Source organism: Hemicordylus capensis, chromosome 1 (assembly GCF_027244095.1).
Source record: "Hemicordylus capensis ecotype Gifberg chromosome 1, rHemCap1.1.pri, whole genome shotgun sequence".
Classification (NCBI taxonomy): domain Eukaryota; kingdom Metazoa; phylum Chordata; class Lepidosauria; order Squamata; family Cordylidae; genus Hemicordylus; species Hemicordylus capensis.
Genome location: NC_069657.1, coordinates 15,404,110 through 15,426,633, shown reverse-complemented (window position 1 = coordinate 15,426,633; position 22,524 = coordinate 15,404,110). Strand labels below are relative to the sequence as shown.

The 22,524-nt window shown below is 44.6% G+C and overlaps 2 protein-coding genes across 9 annotated transcripts in view; one reads left to right on the top strand and one right to left on the bottom strand.

The window, feature by feature from the left end:
• The first annotated feature begins 7,323 nt into the window (after positions 1-7,323).
• ZBTB25 (zinc finger and BTB domain containing 25) overlaps positions 7,324-22,524 on the top strand; it is a 60,089-nt gene continuing 44,888 nt past the window's right edge. Inside the window, exon 1 of the mRNA XM_053285720.1 lies at positions 7,324-7,343. The gene's annotated coding sequence lies outside the window, so the exon portion shown is untranslated. The remainder of the gene's footprint in view (positions 7,344-22,524) is intronic.
• ZBTB1 (zinc finger and BTB domain containing 1) overlaps positions 12,797-22,524 on the bottom strand; it is a 31,448-nt gene continuing 21,720 nt past the window's right edge. For 4 of the 8 annotated variants that reach the window (XM_053285709.1, XM_053285706.1, XM_053285713.1 and 1 more), the window contains one exon: positions 12,797-15,291. In XM_053285709.1, coding sequence (XP_053141684.1) covers positions 13,148-15,271 — 2,124 coding nt within the window. In that variant the 5' untranslated portion in view covers positions 15,272-15,291 and the 3' untranslated portion in view covers positions 12,797-13,147. Of the gene's footprint in view, positions 15,292-15,410; positions 15,546-20,372; positions 20,512-22,524 lie in introns of all 8 variants that reach the window. The other 4 variants (XM_053285707.1, XM_053285714.1, XM_053285710.1 and 1 more) reach the window with 3 other exon arrangements.

Genomic DNA, 22,524 nt, shown 5'->3' with positions numbered 1-22,524 from the left:
TTTTATTGTCAGTTGTTATAGATATCGTCGCAGAATATAGGCTGTTCCCAGTAAAGCTGCTTTTTGTAATTGGCTGCTGGTGATTTCTGTGGCCCCTGTGGTGTTGAGGTGCTCTTCAAGGTCTTTGGGAACTGTACCCAGGGCGCCAATGACCACTGGGATTACTTTGGTCTTTTTCTGCCACAGCCTTTCAATTTCAGTTTGTAGATCTTTGTATTTGGTGATTTTTTCTATTTCTTTTTCTTCTATTCTGCTATCCCCTGGTATTGCTATGTCGATTATTTTGACTTGTTTTTCTTTCTTCTTGACTACAGTTATATCTGGTGTATTGTTGTTGTTGTTGTTGTTGTTATTTAGATGTCTATGCTGCCCTTCCAAAAATGGCTCAGGGCAGTTTACACAGAAAAATAACAAATAAATAAGATGGCTCCCTGTCCCCAAAGGGCTCACAATCTAAAAAGGAACATCAGATAGACACCAGCAACAGTCATTGGAGGTCCTGTGCTGGGGGTGGATAGGGCCAGTTACTCTCCCCCTGCTCAGTAAAGAAAATCGCCATTAAAAGGTGCCTCTTTGCCAAGTTAGTTTGCTGCATTGCAAAAGGAAGCAAGCAGGAAGCAGGGGCCGCAGAGGCCAATGGCAGGTTGGTTCTAGAGGGCTGCCCTGGTGAATGGTGATGAATGATGGCAGGTGAATGACACACAGTGGCAAATCTTGCTCTCTGAAAGAATGAGCCCATTACTGCAGCAGAAGCCTTTGCAGCAGGGGTGTCATTATGGGATAGCCCATGGGGCTTGGGCACCCAAGTAATACCGCAGAGCCCTAAATCTTATCAGTCACTTCCCTCTTGAATTAGGGGTGGGTGGTCACCTCTACATAGGAAGCTGCCATATACTGAATCAGACCATTGGTCTATCTAGCTCAGTATTGTCTTCACAGACTGGCAGCGGCTTCTCCAAGGTTGCAGGCAGGAATCTCTCTCAGCCCTATCTTGGAGAAGCCAGGGAGGGAACTTGAAACCTGCTCTTCCCAGAGCAGCTTCATCCCCTGAGGGGAATATCTTGCAGTGCTCACACATCACGTCTCCCATTCATATGTAACCAGGGCAGACCCTGCTTAGCTAAGGGGACAAGTCATGCTTGCTACCACAAGACCAGCTCTCAGTAATATTTGCTTCTCATCTCTGTCTCCTCCCGAAGAGGCGTCGTGCTGGGGATAAGATAGACACAAATTGTTCTAGTAAGAACTAATCTGCCTACTTTCCTTTCATTATCCCTACAAATGGGCTAAATTTGCTCCAAATGGGTTAGGCTGTTCACAAGTCAGCCCACTTGCGTCTCAAATGTTCACGCATCCTCCATCTTGAATTGGGGTGGATGACATCATCACAAACCACACCATTGAGGTGTCCCTACAACTGTACCAAGCACTGTAAAGTTGATGGGGGCTGGGGAACACATATGGAATGTTGGGTGTGATCCCATAAGCCTACTGGAAAGTATGCTAACAAGTACTGCACTTGTCTCCTCCAGTTTCCCTTTGGGGAGGTGTCAGATGTACTTATTCCTGGGGGGGAACATGATTGAGTTTAATTGTCAAAAGTGAGTCTGGGGACCTGGGGAATACCTAGCAACGTCTCTGCTTTGCAGCCATTCTGCTTCTGATGGTTGCCACAGAAAGGGCCAGCCACTGTTTGTATCCAGGACCTGATGGGCCTGTGTGTACTTGGAACCTCCAAGTCTCACTTATGGGGTTCCTGTACTTTTAATATGGGTGAAACACATGTTAGGCTATAAATTAACACCTTGAGATTGTTATGAATGACGGTTTTCTCCCTGTTCATCTGAGCAAGGATGACACCATGTGGTTGTAATGGGTAGATAGCAGAAACTTCTCCCTACCAGTTCTGCTGCTCTGCCCACTAGATAACGTGAATGCAATCTAACAAAGAATCACAACAGATTGTGGCACAATTAAGATGTAGTTTATACTGCTAGCATTTATATGAAACAATTGTAAATTATTGTAATAAATTCTTTCATTCTATAAAAGCTGCAGTCTAGTGCACTGTTGATTGATTGATTTAGTGCCGTCAAGTCGGTGTTGACTCTTAGCGACCACAGAGATAGATTCTCTCCAGGATGATCTGTCTTCAGCTTGGCCTTTAAGGAGAGGAGAGCTGGTCTTGTTGTAGCAAGCATGACTTGTCCCCATAGCTAAGCAGGGTCTGCCCTGGTTGCATATGAAAGGGAGACTTGATGTGTGAGCACTGCAAGCTATTCCCCTCAGGGGATGGAGCCACTCTGGGAAGAGCAGAAGGTTTCAGGTTCCCTCCCTGGCTTCTCCAAGATAGGGCTGAGAGAGATTCCTGCCTGCAACCTTGGAGAAGCTGCTGCCAGTCTGTGAACACAATACTGAGCTTGATAGACCAATGGTCTGACTCAGTATATGGCAGTTTCCTATGTTCCTAAGGTCTCTCAGTGGTGCATTCATTGCTGTCATAATCGAGTCCATTCACCTTGCTGCTGGTTGTCCTCTTCTTCTCTTTCCCTCAACTTTTCCCAGCATTATGGACTTCTCAAGGGAGCTGGGTTTTCACATAATGTGACTGAAGTATGATAGTTTGAGCCATTTGTGACTAGAGTGAAAATTCTGGTTTGATTTGTTCTATGATCCACTTTTTGTTTTCCTGGCTGTCCATGGTATCCTCAAGAGTCTTCTCCAGCACCAAAGTTCAAAAGCATCAATGCTTTTTCTGTCTTGCTTCTTCAAAGTCCAGCTTTCGCAAAGTCCAGAGTGTGGCAGGAAAAACCATTGTCCAAACAATTCTGATCTTTGTAGGTATAGACACATCACGTAACAGTAGACATGTCAGTAACAGTGCACTGTTACTTGGGAGTAAATTCCATAGAATACAGTAAAAAGTATGCACATTTAATAAGCACCTTTAGTAATAGTTTTCACCCTATTTTCTCCCTATAATGAACTGCTCCAATTTTGCTTACAGGCCACATGTTTAGTTGGCTTGAAGTTAAGTAGCTATTTAAAGTTTGTATATATATTAGGGCAGCCCCAATATACATAATTGGATTCATGGTGCTTGAAAACCAATTTATGCATTTTTCACTGGAAACAATGCTGATACAAAAATTCCTGCCATATCAGCAAATGAGTCAATACTAAACTTGCATTGTATCAATATTGGGGTGGGGCTTACCTTGACTCAAGAAGATTTCTCTTTCAAGCAGCCAGAGCATTTCAAAATGCCACCTTTCCTTTCCTGGTCTCGCCCTACAATGCATGAGGAAAGAAAGCAACTTTATGAAATTGTTTCCTTTTCCTGGTGCATTACTGGAAGAAAAATCACCACACACTACAGGATACACCCACCCCACCCGGCGATGCATTAGGAAAAGGACTCAATATCATGACTTTGCTTTTCCCCTTTGCATTATAGGGAGATTTCAGGAAGGAGAAGGTGACATTTTGAAATGCCACTGCTGTTGCTGCCCAAAAGGCAACTGATTTCTTCAGGTAAGCCAGTTCTTCAATAAAGGTCTCCCTACCCCGCTTCATTGAGCCAACACTGATGTATTGCCATGATACAATCCAAACCACTCCCAAGATCAGGTGCACAATTCAAACATTACTGGGATCAGGTCAGTACTGATACCAATGATGAATGCCATGCACAGCCCTAGTGTATATAATTGTGTGTCCTTTTTGCTGGCAAGAAACTACGGTGTTTTTTTGTTGTTGTTTTTTAACAATGTTCATGGCTATTCTCCTATATTCTGTGATGTGTTTAACATGTCAGCCACCTCAAATATTTGTCCTTATGGCCACAGGACTGCAACTCAGAAGACATTATTTACCTTTGAACACTCATTAATGAAGTAATAGGCACTGCTCCTACATATTCCTCCCATGGTTTATCTGCCCTCCTCTCCCACTTAGAATCGTGATTAGGACTTCATGCAAGCTAAAGGACCAGGGTTCCTTTGAGACCAATGAGAGCAGACACAGCTGCTCATTATTTCCCACTCATGGCGGGAATTAAATAGTACATAGGAAGCTGCCATATACTGAGTCAGACCCTTGGTCCATCTAGTTCAGTATTGTCTACACCAGGGTTTCTCAGTGTTGGGTCCTCAGATGCTTTTGGACTTCAAATCCCATATTCCCCAGCCCCAGTGGCCTTTGGTTGGGAATTATGGGAGTTGAAGTCCAATTACATCTGTCTGGGGACCCACACATTGAGAATCCCTGGTCTACACCGACTAGCAGCAGCTTCTCCAAGGTTGCAGGCAGGAGTCTCTCCCAGCCCTATCTTGGAGATGCCAGGAAGGCAACTTGGAAGCTTTGGCATGCAAGTGCTCTTCCCAGAGCAGTCACATCTACTCACATGTAGTCTCCCATTCAAATGCAAAACAGGACAGACCCTTCTTAGCAAAGTGGACAAGTTATGCTTGCTACCACAGACCAGCTCTCCTCCCTGAGTGTCCTCGTAAACTCACAGGCTGATACCCAGACTAAATTATACATCCCCACTGAAATTAATGGGACAGGTTAATCATGGCTAACTTGTTGTATTGATGTCCATGAGAATTACTCATGAATAATTTAGTCTGGGTATCAGCCATATTCTCCAGGTTGCAACCCAACAACTGTTTGCCAGAAAACCAGGATACTGAACAAAGTTGAAAAACAACTATGAAACCAAAGCTGCTCACAGATATGCTTGTGCACTTAATTTCCAGATCCTTGGTAAGTGCTCCACTGTCACTGACAAATTAAATGGATACATTTTTAAAAAGAGTTTTGCACTCATTCACAGAGGCAACATTAGTTTTAAACACTAATAGGGCACAGACAAAGCCATCAGTTGGTTTGCTCATTTTTCTCCCAACAGGCTGAGAAGCTGGCATCCCCATAACCCCCTCCCCCACAGCCGGCTGGTTCTAATGCTGTGAGAGGGGCAGAAGAACTCCATATCCACTCTCTCCACTCCATTGCATGATTTTATAATCCTCTATCATGTCCTCTCGTAGTCACTTTTCTTTCTAAAAACTAAAAAGACCCACATGTTGAAGCCTTACCTCATAAGAGAGATGCACCAACCCACTGATCATTATGGTTGCTTACTTTTGTGCCTTTCCAAGTTCTTTTTTGAGATATGGTGACTAGAACTGTACACAGTATTTCAAATGTGGCCACAGCATAGATTTATACTAAGGCATTACATAAGCAGTTTTATTTTCAATAACTTTCCTAATTATCCTTAGCATGGAATTTGCCTTTTTCACAGCTGCTACACGCTGAGTTGATGTTTTCAATTAACTATCCACATGATCCCAAAGATCCATGTCCTGGTCTGACTGCTCAAACTCGATCAGTGTACATGTGAAGCTGGGGTGTTTTTTTGGTGTTTTGTGCCCCAATGTGCATCACTTTACATTTACTTACATTGAACTGCATCTTCCAGTTTGGAGAGATCCTTTTGGAGTTCCTCATAATTTGTTTTGCATTTCAATGCCCTAATAGTTTAGTGTCATCTGCAAATTTGGCAATTTCACTGCTTATCAGTAAGGTGGGTTTAGCCAGGTTGGCTGTGAACCGGAAGTTAAAGAAACATTGCAACAATATTTGCAGAGTTATTTGTTATTGTTGAGAAAATATTTTTTTAAAGGAATGCATCACATCCCACAGGATCTGAGTGCAATCTTTAAGCCGTTTTGATTTTTGCTCAAATAGGATGCATGTTTTTCAATTAGCCACCAGATGGAGCCCATCTCTCTACTCAAAGCTTGTTAATAGCTATATCTTACAACCCATACAGATTTCTGTGACATATAACATCAAAAGCAACTTGTCCTGTGTTTTGCTGCTTGAATGCAAAGGAGGGTCTGGTGGCAAAGTAAAAACTTTCACACTTCCTGATTCTCAGCTTGCATTCAGGCCTAATTTTTGCAAAACAAGCCTTAGAATATTGCATTGAGGGTGGGGGTGGGAAAGGACAGATTTCATGGCCTGTCACAGCTTGAGAGCCATTTCCCAATCTTGGATCATCTTTCTTATTGTCCTGCCCTCTCCTCCACCAAAACTGGGAGACTTTTCCTGTTATATTTTAAAAGGTAAATTTGTACCTCTGCATCTGGCTGTGCCACTTCAGATGGCAGGTGAGGGCTAATGTGAACAAATATTCTTCCATTAATTTTTTTTAAACCCTGCACAAAGAAAATTAGCAGTTCAGGGGTGGGGTGGGGGACTAGGCTAGAACCCGTCACCTCATGCTTGTTTTCTACTTGCAGGGAATGTCCCCCCCCCCACTAAATTGGAGACAGACATACAGTATTCAACCTTTTCTAGCTGTAGGCTGAAATAGTGCAGGCCAAACTCGCCTGAGTTGCACCACCTCAATGAGAAACAAGCCTGGGTAGGGAACTACATATTCCTCGCTGTCAGTCCATTATTCTTTTCCTGGAGGGTTTTTTTTTTTAAATCAGGTGAAGCAGCTACAGGTGATTTAAGACTGAGCAGAGAGGGGAAGAGAAAGAAGCTGTTTTAACCCTTCCCTTTCCAGCTGTTTCTCCATGCAAAATCGAAAGCTCCCCAAAGCTGCCTTTCCCCCAGAGATAAAATATGAGGATGTCATGAGTCATTCCACTGTGAAATGCTATATCTTGCTATTTTCTTTAAGCTGTAGCCAAAGCTAGCTATTCCTCCATCCTGGAACCTGTTTCATGGCCCTATTCCATGAGGATTCCCATCTCCCTTTTCTTTGGGACTCTGTTTCAAATGTATGAGGTGCTTTTGCTGGGATGATAGCATTTACTATAGTAATTCTCAGTCTGCATCTGGGGACATCTCTGATATAACAGCCGTGAGTCTGCACTCACAAGTTTGGTTCAAACATCTGTTCAGCCATGACATCACTGGAATGCCTATGTCAGGACATTCTCTTTCTCAACCTCAGACCCCTTCTCTCTAATATGAGGGGATACTGATTTCTTTACATGGTTGTTTCTTGTAAGAATTATTTTTTAAAATGTATGCAAACTGCTTTGAGTACATCCTCTGATTTGTTTTTGTTTTTAATTCCATCTTTTTCTGGTGAGTGATCAGATTTTCAAGGCTTTTTTGGAACATCATACAGTATTTACCAGAACAGAAGATGGTTCTGAATTTAAAATGATTCCCTTAAAAAATACAGGTTAAATAGAAGCTATACTGGTATTTATACAGGTTATACCCATATTTACCCAGAAGAAGTCTCTGAATTTAAGATGATCTCCCGATTTCCAACAACAAAAAACTTGGAAAAAACCCTGTCTTAGATTCAGGTAAGTAGGGTAGGTATGCATTTATATGCCTGCTTATACAAGTTTGTTTTTAATTAATGATATTACAACTTTTTCTTAGTGTGCATTTATACTGAGCACCTTAAGGTTGTTCTTTGTCTTGTGTTTGTATAACTGACGATTATGATTATTTCAGTGTGTTTGTGATATTAGATATTTGTGTTTTTTAAATGATTGATCAAGCATATAATCGTTGGTATGACTGTTCTGTGTTCATTTGCATTCGGTTTGAGTTATATTTACAACACACTGTGTACCGTGACCTTGTTATTTGTTGATTACACAGGCATTCTCAAAGTTGGGTCTCTGGATGCTGTTGGACTACAACTCCCATCATCCCCAGCCATAATGGCCAAAGGGAATGACAGGAGTTGTAGCCCAGCATCTGGGGGCCCAAGTTCAAGAACTCCTGGATTAGAGATACTGCCTGAGATATAGATTTACACTTTGATGTCGGTTTTCCCATTATGGCATTATATCCATAAAGGCATATTGCTGACACGTGGGTCATAGAAAAACACACCCCACATTACTGGTATGATTCTGCAGTTTTATCTAGGGTAGCATAGTGGATAAGCAACTGAGGACTTCCCTGGTTCGAATCTCACTGCATGAACTCACTAGGTGGCCTTAGGTGAGCCACTACCTTTCCCTCTCTCATCTGCAATATGGGAGTAATAATAATACTTTACGTGGGTGTGTTTTAAATTTTTATTATTTTACATTTATATCCCACTCTTCCCCAAAGGAGCCCAGAACGGTGTACATGTACATGGTTATGTTTATCCTCACAACAACCCTGTGAGGTAGGTTAGACTGAGAGATAAGTGACTGGCCCAGAGTCACCCAGTGAGTTTCATGGCTGGATTTGAACTCAGGTCTCCCTATACCTAGTCCAGCACTCTAACCACTACTTCACACTGTTGCGAGGATTTTACACCAAGATAATACACGAGGTGCTTGGCACACTCAAAAAGCACTATTTAAGTGCCAAGTATGACTATTACCACCTCCTTTCCTCAGCTCTGTGAAAATGATGATGGGTCAACGAAGAGTTTGCAAAATACTTGGCCGGATAATAAAGATACTGTAGTTTTTACTCCATTATTTTGCAGCTCCTAAACACAAGTGCCCGTCTGTCTGTTGGCTCTACAATTCTAACACAGTCTTACAGGCTTTGTGCACTTAGCAGTTCAGTCTCATGGACAAGAATCTTGGCTTTGAACTCGGGTGATTCAAAGGCTAGCCCAGCCAAAGATTCACTGAGTGACTTTGAACAAGTCCCCTCCAATGGGGGGAAAGGCAGCTCAGTAGAAGAGCCTCTCCTCTGCATGCAAAAAGCCCCAGGTTCAGTCCCTGGCATTTCCATATAGCGTTGTGAAAGACTCCTGCCTGAAACCCTGGAGAAGCTGTTGCCAGGCAGGGTAGACAATACTAAGCTAGATAGAGCAATGGTCTGACTCAGTATAAGGCAGCTTCCTAAGTAACCTGTGTTACTTAGAGAGCTGGTCTTGTGGTAGCAAGCATGACTTGTCTCCTTTGCTAAGCAGGGCCTGCTCTGGTTGCATATAAATGGGAGACTTGTAATGCTCTGGGAATAGCAGAAGGTTCCAAGTTCCCTCTGGCAGCATCCCCAAGATAGGGCAGAGAGAGACTCCTGCCTGCAACCTTGGAGAAGCCACTGCCAGTCTGTGAAGACAATACTGAGCTAGATAGACCAGTGGTCTGACTCAGTATATGGCAGCTTCCTATGTCCCTAATTCAGCCTCAGCTGTAAGATCAGCTGATTAACTGCACTGGTTATGCTGGTCCCCATATGGACAGAATGGCAGCAGACCCTTCTCTTTATACACAGGTCTGCTTTGGGCCTGTGAAAAGCAAGAGTGGTGATGGTGGTGATTAAGGTCCCATGGCTAGGGAGAGTGGAACCCGCCGCCTCCAGATGCTATTCTCCCAGCTGAGTTCTTGACTAGTATCAAAGCCTGAGTGGGGGTGGGGGTGGGAGATTTGGGCAATAGGCTTGAGGAAGTAAGCCATGGAAGGTGGGGAGGAATCAGCTCACCTCACCCACACACCCCTTCTGTTCTGTAAACAGGATGCTGCTGCCGCTGCCATCAGCACCACCACCACTTGCTTTATTTGCCACAGAGGTGGGGCTGCATTTCAAGAGGTAGATCTAGTACCATCACATCAGGTTTAGTCTATTTTAGGCTGCACAACTTTGCCCCCCCCCCCCCGATGTTGGACTACAACTCCCATCATCTCTGGCCACTGTGGCTAGGAATTTTATTTATTTATTTAACATATTTAAATGTGGCCCAAAACCTGTTTGTTTGTTTTTTAAACAATAAACCAGGATGATGGGAGCTGTAATCCAACAATGGCTGGAGGGCTGAAATTGTGCTGCCCTGGTCTATTGTTGGGGGAGACCGGCATGGACTAAAGCCAGCAGGATGTATGTAGTCAAGAAGGATAAAACAGACCTATTTGGCAGCTATCCCATCAAGTGTTCACAGTAACAGGGATCCCCAGGTGTTGACTACAACTCCCATCACCCCCTCCCATCAAAGGCCATTGCAGCTGGGGATGATGGGAGTTGTAGTCAGCAACATCTGGGAATCTTTGTTACAGGGAACAGTTGACAGCTGATGTCCACACTAATGAAACATTTGTGCAATCAAGTAGCATGCCCACAAGAAAATCACACAGCTGCTCAACAACTCTTGCAGAAATGATTCCTGCAACAAATGGATGGAGGAAAAGGTTTCCCTACAGGAGGTGCAACTACAGGTTGCAAGCCTTGCTTCACAAGAGTAGGGATGCAACACTCGTCTGGAACACACGCTCCCGATGTAGCAGAGCTAGCTAGTGCAACATCCTTGCACTTTTGCAACATGTTTGTACAAGTGCTCCATTAGTTGGGATCTCTCTCTCTCTCTCTCTCTCTCTCTCTCTCTCTCTCTCTCTCTCTCACACACACACACACACACACACACACACTGCTGATCATTGCTATGACTCTTCAAATGAGCATGAAGAGTCATAGCAATCATCAACCTGATCAACTTTATTTCATGCAATAGATCACAGTCTTTATTCCTGTTTGACCAAAGAGAAGAATTGAGGCTAAGAGACAAGGACTTGCTCAAGGTTGCTTGATGAATCTATGGCAGAGATGGGACTTGAACACAAGCTCCCTGAGTGAAGTCAGACCCTTTAGTCCCTGGACCATGTATTCCTGCTCAGCTTAGGAAAAAGGAGGTCATTATTAATCAAAATAAATAAAACACAGAATCCAGAGTTTAAGGCTGCAATCTTAGGCACGTTTACTTGGGAGTGAGCCCTATTTAATTCAGTAGGACTTCATTCTGAGTTGGAGTGGACATCCCATGAAAATAAATGGAAGACATGTCCAGGTTCCTTTGACTTCAGTGTAATTAGGATTACATTGTACCTTATTTTTCTTTGGTTTATACCCTTGTTGGCAATTCCAAGGGTAATGGAATCAGGCATGTCACCACTTTTTCAGTTACTGCAATAAGCAAATTTTCAAGTTGATATTAGATACACCCACTGGCAGGAGAATATCTCCTACTAGAAGGCCCTATTTTTACAAAACACTTAAATATTATGGATAGTGTCTCAAATGTGTAAAACACATCAATAATGGAATAAGAAATGATGTCCAAAAATTATGATTCTGTTACTGATTTTTTTTTCATGTTTCATATACTACCTATAATATTTAAGGATTTTGTAAAAATATGGCCTAATAGTAGATGTTATCTTGCCAGTGGGTACATATAATATCAGCCTGAACATTTCCTTATGGTTGATTTGATTGATTAAGTGCCGTCAAGTCAGTGTTGACTCATAGTGAACACATAGATAGATTCTCTCCAGGATGATCTGTCTTCAACTTGGCCTTTAAGGTCTCTCAGTGGTGCATTCATTGCTGTCGTAATCGAGTCCATCCACATTGCTGCTGGTCGACCTCTTCTTCTCTTTCCTTCAACTTTTCCCAGCATTATGGACTTCTCAAGGGAGCTGGGTCTTCGCATAATGTGTCCAAAGTATGATAGGTTGAGCCTGGTCATTTGTGCCTCCTTATGGTTAGAGTTGCTGGAAAAAATGGTATAGGAACATAGAAAGCTGCCTTATACTAAGTCAGACCATTGGTCCATCTAGCTCAGTATTGTCTAGACTAGCAGTGGCTGCTCCAAGGTTACAGGCAGGAGTCTCTCTCAGCCATATCTTGGAGATGCTGCCAGGGAGGGAGCCTCAACCTTCTGCACGCAAGCAGGCAGATGTTCTGCCCAGAACGGCTCCATCCTTTAAGGGGAATTATCTTATAGTGCTCACACAGGTAATATCCCATTCAAATGCAAATGAGGATGGACCCTGCTTTTCAAAGGGGACAGTTCATGCTTGCTACCACAAGACATACCCCTGGAATTGCCCTTGTTTTATTTTTTATTTCTTTATTTGATTTATAGACTGCCCTTCCAAAACTGCTGCAACATAATGTGCTGCAACGTCAAAATCTTTCTGTTGCAGTATGTCTTCAGATCCAATTATTAGCATGTAAAATGACATTAGGAAGAGAGACATACAAAATAACTCTGTAGCAAGGAATTTCCTTAGTGTACAGCGCTCCTCCTCCTAATGGTCATCCTGAGACACCACTGCAGAATGAACTGAATTCACCGAAGATGGTGTGGAACATGAGACGCAAATAAAAGAAACACACCAGTGATGGTTTGCTCACAGCAGGGCTCAGGAGCCCAATGTCCCTAAGCCAACACAGCCCATGGATTTCGGAGACTGACATGGTGTGCAGTAGTCCATCAGCAGAGGGAGTGGTGCACACTTTAAAAAGGTAGAACCAGAGCTGTGCAAACAGGTAGAACCACCCAACACACAGCTGTGCTACAACTGTTATTATTTTCAATGGAAGAACCATCCAACACGTGCAGAACCACCCAACACTTTGGGATGGGAGACAGAGGAGAACCATCCAACATGTAGGGAAAGAACCACAATGCGGGCACACTTGGTGGAGGTGGAGAGGGAAAAGAACCACTCAACAAGTAGAACCACCCAACATGCAGTTGCACTACTATTGCTAGTGATTTCTATGGAAGGAGCATAGTGCAGCTGCACGTTGGGCAATCCTGCCTGGCTGTGCAGGAGGTACTTGCACAACTCCATTGGTGCTGCCATCTGAAGGGTGCAGCAGCCCCTGGCCCAATGGACTCCTGCACAACATGTCAGCCAGTGGGCTTAAGGACACTTAACTATCTGTTGGGACTGCGGCCAGTGCTTATGTTTTGATATCAGCCTGTCCCTGCACATATAGTAAAAAAGTAAAACATACAGTAAAAAACAACAATAACCCCAAACTCCCATGGAAATATAAAAGTAGCCATCCTAGGTCGATGGAACTGAGAAACTGTTTAATAGAAGCCAGTGAAGAGGTAATACTACAGTGTGCTTTTAAAAGCTAGCGTTTAAAAATAACGATTCATCAATTTAAGAAAGCAGGAAGGGGAGAGATTAAACACAAACTGACATGAGGCAAGAGTGAAAATGCAATAATTAATCATCTGGTGCTTTTCAATGGCATGTACTTTAGGACCCTAAACAAAGACGTCCATGATTTAAAGGCTCTTTAAAAACCCAGACATTTTAAAACAGGCCATTAATTCCGTGTATACAGTACGGTGTGCCTTGCGTTGGTGTCCCACTGGCTCTCGCTTTAGTCCTTTTTGGTAAGCATAAAACACTCATGTTCTTTTCAAATGCTTGGCATTATAGTGAGATCTCATGTCTTTCCTCAGATTAAATTTGGCGCCACAAACGCCACATGTATACAGGTGAACATCCATGTGCTGTTCAAGTTGCTCATTATTTGGGAAAATCTGAAAGCAGACCTGGCATATTGTCTCTCCGGCTGAGAGGTGAGAGATCATGTGCCGCACATGATCGTGTTTCCGGAAGTTTCCTTGGTCACACATGGAGCAGATGTACCTGGCCATACCTTTGTGCATGTCATTGTGAAGGCGCAGCTGACGTTCTCTTAGGAACTGCTTCCCACATGTTTGACAAACAAATTGCTTTTCCTTGGTGTGCACAGTATAGTGCTCCCGTAAGTGGCAACGCTGATAAAACCCTTTCCCGCAAAGATTGCAGAAATGCTTGCGTCGATGATCTCTTTCGTTCTCTTCCATCATGGCATTCTTGAAGAGCTCTTGCTCCAAGCAACTAGACATGTGCTCAACCACCAAATTTTCTGTTTCAAAACGCAGGCCGCAATTAGGACACCGGAAAGGGCAAGCCGAATCCCTGTACAGCTGGTTTTTTGGAAGACTATTCATCTGGAAATGGCTGTCCCCAAACTCATCTAACATCTCCACGTACATCATCTCTCGGATTTCCGACTGTTCCTCAGGGCTCTCTTCCAAGTCAGTCTTCTCCTCTGTGTTCCTCAAGCTATTGGTGGTCAGGTCTTGGGGCTCTCCACAGGTCTGTGCATGATCCTGCAACTGTCGGCCTTTGACCAATATCTGGCCACATTTCCCACACGCGCATATATTTTCTATGTGTTTGGATAAATAATGAGAAGAGAGGTCTTCCTCCGTGATTGTCAGTCCGCACAATTCACAGGACTCATTTTCCGAGCCTTCCTTGACAGCACTGACTTTACTGTTAAGGAGCCTGGCACTTCTAAAATATTTCAGAGCCTCTCCATCAGCAGGCACCTGAGGTTTTAAAAGAGCTTTTCTAACCCTTCGGTTTTCATTGACTTCCTCCTCAATGTAGTATCTGTAAACCGACTCATCATCATCTAGTTCCTCGTTGTCGGTGGATTCGTTGCCATCCGTCACTTTAATAATGTTAAACTCTTTCAGGTCGTTGGCAGGGTTATCATCCGGTTCCATCTTGACGATAACTCTTTTGGTCTCGGTGGCTCTACTTCTCTCTTCGCCTAGTGGCTCCAGTGAGACGGTGCTGCCTTTCCCGCTGGTTGTGTTGGATGCTGGGGATGAAGACCCTTCCCTAGTTTGGCTTGCATCTCCTTTGTATTTGTCCAGCGAAGATGGCATTTTAGGAGAAGAGCCTCCCTCGCTGCTGGTTTTCTCAGCCCCCAAATATCGGGCGTTCTGATACGAATGCCGATTCGTGCATGACATGATGTGCTCGTCCAACAGCCGCTCGCAGCTGAAGCTGAAGCCACAACCATCGCAGGTGAAGCTTCTTCCGAAGCGCCGGGAATTGGACACTCGGTCTTTGGTGCTCGAGAGTTTGGACATGGAGCTCCTTTTGCTGCTGCTCTCCACGGGTTGCTCACGGATGCTGCTTAGCTGCAAAGCTTCGTCGTCGGCCTCTCTGCTCTGGGACGTGCTTACCGTCGAACTTGGCGGCTCTGTGCCCCACCTGTTGGCTTCACTCCCGCTCCTAGCCAGCGCGTCTTCGTACATTCGCACTCCAAAGACCATTTTGCTATTTTGAGTGCTAGAAGCAGAAGAGGAGCACCGCAAACCCGAGGAGTTTGTGTCCTGGATGTCTTCTAAACATTCTGGCACATTGTAGAGCTGTAGAGAGTTCATGGCCACTTTGAACTGCTCAAAGTTGGCAGGGGCTGTCGTGATTTTCCCTAAGTACATAAACTGTAAAATGAGATCAAAGCATTCGGCGGTAATCTTCATGTTGCTGAGGTTCAACTGTGCTGTGCTGTGCTGTTGGCTCATGAAAAACATCCTAAAATATGAGCTGCAGGCGGCCAGGACAGCTTTGTGCGCCTGGAAGTAAATATCGTCAATTGCAATGCAACAATCACAAAGAAATCCCCACTCTCTTTGGTTGTTGAGCTGCTGAAGGACATAGTTGCTGTGGCTGGTCCTTGCCATCTTCTGCTTGAATCACAGTGCTGTGTAAACAGGGGGTTGGGGGAGAAACAGCCGTCAGTTATGTTTTGAGGGTAGAAATAATTAAGATCCAAACATACCACTAGATAACACTAACCACTGACCACACTTGCCACGATACCTGTAGTAGCAGGAAGATAATACCACCTCCTCAATGCACATCCTTCTTGAGCCAAATGGGAGAAGAAGAGGGCCTGTATGCTGTGGGATACTTCTGAGAACTTGGGGAGGGAGTACCCACTGTTTTTCCCTAGAACTAAAAAAACCAGACTGAAATGCTAGGACACTGACGTGAAAGTAAGTTCATATCCTGTACAGTTTCACAAATGAACACAAGGGCACTCTTCATATTAGTTTTCCTGTTCAAATGCTTACAACAGCGATGCTCAAACCTGGGTCCCCGATGTTATTACAACTCCCACCACCCCCAACTACAACTGAGCAAAGGGGCACTTTTAAAGTGGCAGTTCTCTTATATTTAGCAGGGGTGAGCAACTGGCCCTATCCAAACCCAGCACAGCATCCCTCCATTGGCTGTTGCTGGTGTCTACCTTATTTTTCTTTTTAGATTTTTTTTTAGCCCTTTGGAGGATAGGAAACAATCTTATATCATTATTATTATTTTTAACTGTAAACCATTTTGAGAACTTTTTTTGGTTGAAAAGTGGTATATAAGTAGTACGAATTTATAGCAGCATCAGCTTTCACAGACTACTATACTTACTACTATGTAAGTAATCACTGCCCTTTCCCCTTCTGTGCCAGAAAAAGCCCTTGAGATCTCAGCATGCCCACTCCTGGATAGGCAGGTTCTCAGCCTTGCGTGTGCATGTGCGTACACAGGCCACTGGCATGCAGTCCTGCTTACATTTATGTCCAACCCTAGAGGAAGAACAGCCCTTTCAGAGGTAATTCATTGCAGCAAATCCAAGCTCAAATGCTTCTGCCAGTACAGCTCCAGGCAGGCGTCCTCGCCTACATGAAATCCACTGCAGAGCTCTATGGCCATCCTGTTTTTCTTGCTAAGCAGGCAGCTTTTGTTTTTAATTAACCCACATCTGGGAATATTGCTTCTGCTCCCTTGTCGTCATGTGGCATAGGAACACACACTGAATTTTCAGCTGTGAGAGTCTCAAAAAAACAAGAGAGAGGGAGAGAAATATTACTTTCCCTTGGTAGCGGGGTGTGTGTGTGTCTCTCTCTCTCTCTAGCAAGAGTCTTGTACTCTTGCATACTTAGGATAATGATTAATTCAGCTCTGTGTACCAAAGATCACATATGCAGCATTTGTGGTTATTGCAATATACTTCACACCCTTATAATCATCAGGATGAAGCCTTGGGAACGTCCCACCATCCTTCTCTGAATTTACAATTATTACTATCATCATTATTATTACTATTATTAAAGTGCCCATCCCTTTTACTTTGGCAAGAAAAGGAAAAGCATGGGGGCAGTATTCTATCCAACTGTTGAGTAAGAAGCAAACCTGCTTCCACATTAAGTTCTGTCCAACACGTGCAAAGGCACCAGGTGATGGATAAGGACCAAATTATTCAATTTTATAAGTTTAAATTTTATTTGGTTGATATTGGCTGGCATTGAGACTAGCAAAGTGCTGTTGTAGCGAACACAGAGCATGCGCTCGGGGGTTGATCTTTATCAGTCTCCCCTTCCATCTGAAGCCCACTGTGATTCCCAAAAACATGTCCCTGAAAGTTCTGTGATCCTCAGTGACATAGGGGGGGGGGGCACAATAGGGATAGATGAAAATTGTCCCTTCCACAGAGTGTTTGCTGTTCCAACACTTCACTAGTCTGGATGTCAGTCACTGAACACAATAAAATAGGTTTAAACCTATTAGGTGATCTGTATATAGGTTCTGTCGGTTCTGCATTAACCCTCCGCAGCCTGTGTTCTCTAGGCCCCCTCAAAACGTCTCATTACAAGCTTGATAATGGCAGATTCTTTGAGATTTGCTGCACTTTGGCTGCTTGACCAAGAAATGTCAAGGAGTCTTGCAATGCCTCTCATGTCGGGGATCAGGAATACCGGCTTACACACCATGCAGAGAAACAGGGATGGTAACAAATCCGACTGCGCCGTTGCGAGAATTTTAAAAACACATCCGCATTGCTGTGAAGGTGGGTCTGTACTGCTCCTACTAACTCCTGTGCAACTGTATGCTGCAGTGATATTTCCATCACTCCCAATGGAAGTACTGTCACAGCGTGCGATTGTGCAGGAGTTGGTAGTAGCGCGAATGCAGTTTTTAAATCCTCTCAACAGTGCAGGAAGATCTGTTACTGCCCCGCTTTCTCTGTGTGGTGTGTAAGTCACTGTTCTTCCTCTCCCCTTCTCAACCCCCTTTCCCCCTTTTGTATCATTTCTATTAGACTGCAAATCGGTGGGCAGGGCCAATTTACTGTGGCTGGGAATGATGGGAGTTGTGGTTCAGCAGCATCTGGAGTGCCACAGGTTGGGAGCCTCTGCTGTATCAGACAACTGCGTGTGCACAATGCTTCCATCGGAACATAGGAAGCTGCCATATACTCAATCAGACCATTGGTCTATCTTGCTCAGTATTGTCTTCACAGACTGGCAGCGGCTTCTCCAAGGTTGCAGGCAGGAGTCTCTCTCAGCCCTATCCTGGAGATGGTGCCAGGGAGGGAACTTGGAACCTCCTGATGCTCTTCCCAGAGCGGCTCCATCCCCTGAGGGGAATCTCTTACAGTGCTCATACTTTTAATCTCCCATTCATATGCAACTAGGGTGGACCCTGCTTAGCTTAAGGGGATATGTCATGCTTGCTACCACAAGACCAGTTCTCCTTCTCCAAGCGTTTTTCCCCTGTGATCACCTCTGTGGTGAGCATGGAAAACCAGGGAGATAGACTCCAGTGCTCATGCCTGTCTCTGCCCGGCTTGCATCAGTCTGTATCTCTGAACAATCATGCTAATAACAATGTAAAAGTGCCTAAAATATTCTAGGTGCTGAAGATCAGTTACTGTCCCAGTTTTCCTGTTTGGTGTGTTTCCCCTCTCCCCTTCCCAACCTCTTTTCCCTTTTGTATCATATTGGTTTGATTGCAAGTCTGTGGGCAGGGCCTGTCCATTTTTTAAAATGGAGTTGTTGTTCAGCTACATCGGGAGCACTACTGGTTGGGAACCCCTGTGCAGAGGTGCTCCAACTTGGGTCCCCAGATGTTGTTGGACTACAGCTTTCATCACCCCCGGCCACAATGGCCATCCATTGTGGTTGGGGATGATGGGAGTTGTAGTCCGACACCTGGGGGGACCCATGTCCAAGAAGCCCTGCGCTATAGTGCTGAACAGGAAGTGAGCTTCCAAATGAGACTCTGGGTAATTATGCCAAGAATTTACTTCTCACTCATTACTCTTCTTTGAGACTGTGGTGGAAATGAATCTACATCTTATTAAGTTATCTGTGCCCGTTTGCCCGTGCAAAAGCAATTTTAAAATGTCATTTCCATATTAGCAGAGAGTGGAAACAAACCCACCACGAGCTGTAGCAGCAAAGATCTGATTTCTGGTGCCTCATGAAATGAAGAGAGACTTTCCCCCACCCCGGTACTGGAAGCTGCAGAGAGGCAGCACTCTAGGCCTGCCAGCAGACTTGACAAGTGAATCCTTCCTATCCCATTGCTGGGAATTCCTTCTACATTTTAGAAATGTTGTGTGTAGGAGATATGGCTGGCCTACTTCCCAGCCACAAGCTACTCTGATTCACAGATCTTCATCTGTTCCGATCACAGGGGACGAGAGATAGGAACATAGGGAGCGGCCTTATACTGAGTCAGACCACTGGTCCATCTACACTGACTGGCAGCAGCTCTCCAAGGTTTCAAGCAGGAGTCTTCCCCAGCCCTACCTGGAGATGCTGTCAGGAAGTGAACCTAGGACATTCTGCATGCAAGCATGCAGATGCTCTCCCACTGTCCTATGGCCTCATTTCCTAAGGGGAATACCTTATGTTCATATGTATTCACCCATTCAAATGCAAACCAGGACAGACCCTGCTTAGCAAAGGGGACAATTCATGGTTGCTACTTGCAAGACCAGCTCTCAATCTAGAAAAGGGGTTCTTAACCCTGGAGGTCCATGAGATAGCTCCAGATGGCTCATGGAAAATTAAAAATATTATTTATTATTTCTTGTTTACACAGTCAGTCAGGTGTTATTGACTGGTTTGTTTTATCTAGACATTGAGTCCTTCCCAAGGACCTGGGATGGCTGAATTTTATTATCAATATTGTTGTTATTATAATAGATATCGTCGCAAAATATAGGCTGTTCCCATTATTATTATTATTATTTATTCACACAGTAAGACAGGTGTTATTGACTGGTTTGTTTTATCCAGACACCAAGTCCTTCCATTATTATTATTATTATTATTATTATTATTATTATTATTAATAATTTGATTTCTATACTACCTTTCCAAAAATGGCTCAGGGTGGTTTACACAGAGAAACAATAATTATTTAAAGGTAGCTCCCACAAAATATCATTTATAATCAACTATGGTATCTTTATATATATTTCTTAGAGACGTACCAGTCTCTAATCCCATATGTGGCAGCTCTCGCAAGAGTTCGCGAGCAGCAGCCTGGATAGGGATGGGGGAGAAAATGGCAGCGCTGGCCGGCGGGCAGGGAGGGAAAGCACTGGCCAGGCCGGCTGCCAAGGGTAATAACAATGGATATTGGGGGCCATAGCACAGTAGGAGAGCATGCAGGAAGTCCCAGCTTTAATCCTTGGCATCTCCAGGTAGGACTGGGAAAGATTTCAGATGAGGATCTGCTAGTCAGTGTGAAAAATACTAAGCTAGATCAAGGGTAGGAACACAGGAAGTTGCCTTATACTGAGTCAGACCATTGGTCTATCTAAGCTCAGTATTGTCTACACTGACCGGCAGCGGCTTCTCCAAGGTTGCAGGCAGGAATCTCTCTCTCAGCCCTATCTTGGAGACGCTGCCAGGACTTGCAACCTTCTGCATGCGAGTATGCAGATGCTCTTCCAATGAGCTGTGCCTCCATCCCCTAAGGGGAACAACTTACAGTGCTCACATGTAGTCTCCCATCCAAATGCCAACCAGGGTAGACCCTGCTTAGTAAAGAGGACAACTCATGCTTGCTACCACAAGGCCACTTCTCCTCCTTCCAAGGGTCTGACTCAGTAGAAGGCAGCTCTGTGGGTCTGTAAAATGAAATTTGAAATGGATTTAGCTCTGGAAAGTGATAATTTGACTGGGATAGGGAAGAAGAGTAGGCGCTAGCAGGGTTCTCCCAACCACGGAAAGGAGAATGGACATCTTTATGCCTGCACTGCGGTCTTCTGCCTCTTTATGAAGGAAACTATTCGCCAAAGCTCACACTTCCTCAGCCCGCAAGAAGTTTCCTATTGAGAGGCTGCCCCATGGGGTAGCAGTTCCTCCCGTACTATGATGTGATGTCTTCACAGCCTCCAATATAGGCAGGCTTGCTGCCAAGCATGGTTTGGGCTGCTGCAAACATATTGGTTTCTGAGAATGAAACAAAACTGGCCTGTTCCAAAACAGGACTGAGAAGAGCCCTAGATATGCAGCTTGGCAAACGTCTGGTCGTCGGGAGTTACTAGCCCATGCATGTTGGTGGCCTGGAACACACAGACAAAAAGAGCTAGCTCTTTTTCATTTTTCAAAATCTCCTCTGATGGGAGTGATGGGACCATAGCTCAGTGGCAGAACCTCCACTTGCCTGCAGAAGGCCCCAAGTTCACTTCCTAGCATCTCCAGGGCTGGGAGAGGCTCTTGCCTGAAACCCTGGAGCCACTGCCAGTCAGTGTAAGCCAGGGCTGCATAACTTTGGCCCTCCTGCAGATGCTGGACTACAACTCCCATAATCCCTGACTACTGGCCACTGTGGCTGGGGACTGTGGGAGCTGTAGTCCAAAAACAGTGTGAGAGCCAAAGTTGTGCAGTCTTGCTGTAGGCAATACTGAGCTAGATGTACCAATGGTCTGATTCGGTATAAGGCAGTTTCCTATGTTCCTAAGCGATTCATATTTCGAACAGGCAATCAGAGAAGGGATACTTTACAAATTGGCTTATGTGTCAATGGTAGCACAGCCTTGGGAGCACCATCAACTTGGCCACTGAATGAGGGGAATCAAATATGCACAGTTAGTGTTCATTTTAAACATCCGATGGGTTGGTGTTTTGTTTAAGTGAATCTATATTTAAGTGAACCTAGTTTGAAGCCTATTCTGAGAAGTGGATTCAGGAGGTAAGCACGCTTTTCTCAACAAAACATCAAGCCTTTTCCCTTCAAACTAACAGGAGGAAGGGGGATTGTGAGGGGCTGGTTTCTCTTTAAGAGAGAAGTCCTAGTGTGTGTGTGTCTGTGTTTGTTTCTTGGCAGGGCTAGCATTTGCCAGGGCTTGCATTAGGAGCTCTGTGGCATTTAGTTGTTGTTTCTCCCTGCCTGGAGGGGAGGATTCAGCTAGGGCTGTAGCTGGTGGAAGGCCCCACATTCCTGTGTCTCAGTTTGAAGCCTACACTCTGTATAAGAGGTGAAGGCTCAAGAGCTTAGCCAACAGGGATAGCAAACAGGACAGTGGAGTTTTGCGTGGAGTTAGGTGGGCAAGTGTGCAGGGGAGCCTGAAACTAGTCCCCTTGATCCCAGGGAGCCCAGTGGGAAGAGAAGGTAAGTACTACTCACTCCTTTATATTCTTGAGAAAGGAAGTTTGAACAGTTAAACAGCTGACCAATGCACCTAAGACCTAACCTTCTAATATACTATCTCTAAATACTGTAAATAGCCAACAAAATCAGTTATGAAGATAGAAAGCCAGCAGGGGAGGGGGCACTTCCCAAGGTATTGCACAGAGTGCCACATGTACGACTATTTGCTCCATGGGCAGAAGTCATGGGTGTGTGCTCAGTGCAAGGAGCTCCTGGCTCTCAGGGAACAAGTTCATTCCCTTGAGACCAAGGTGGCGGATCTGGAGAAGCTTAGAGACAGAGAGGCATGCGGACGAGACCTTCAGGGACATGGTAGAGGCATCCCACTCCAGGGCTGATAGCTCCTCTGCTGTCAGGGAGAATGAAGATCTCGGGCAAGGAGGACATTGGTCTGTGGAAGAGGGAAATACTCCTTTAGAAGAGACCCCTTCCATGGATGATGAGCCCATATCCTCTCACACAGGGGATACTCATCCGGAGGTGAGGG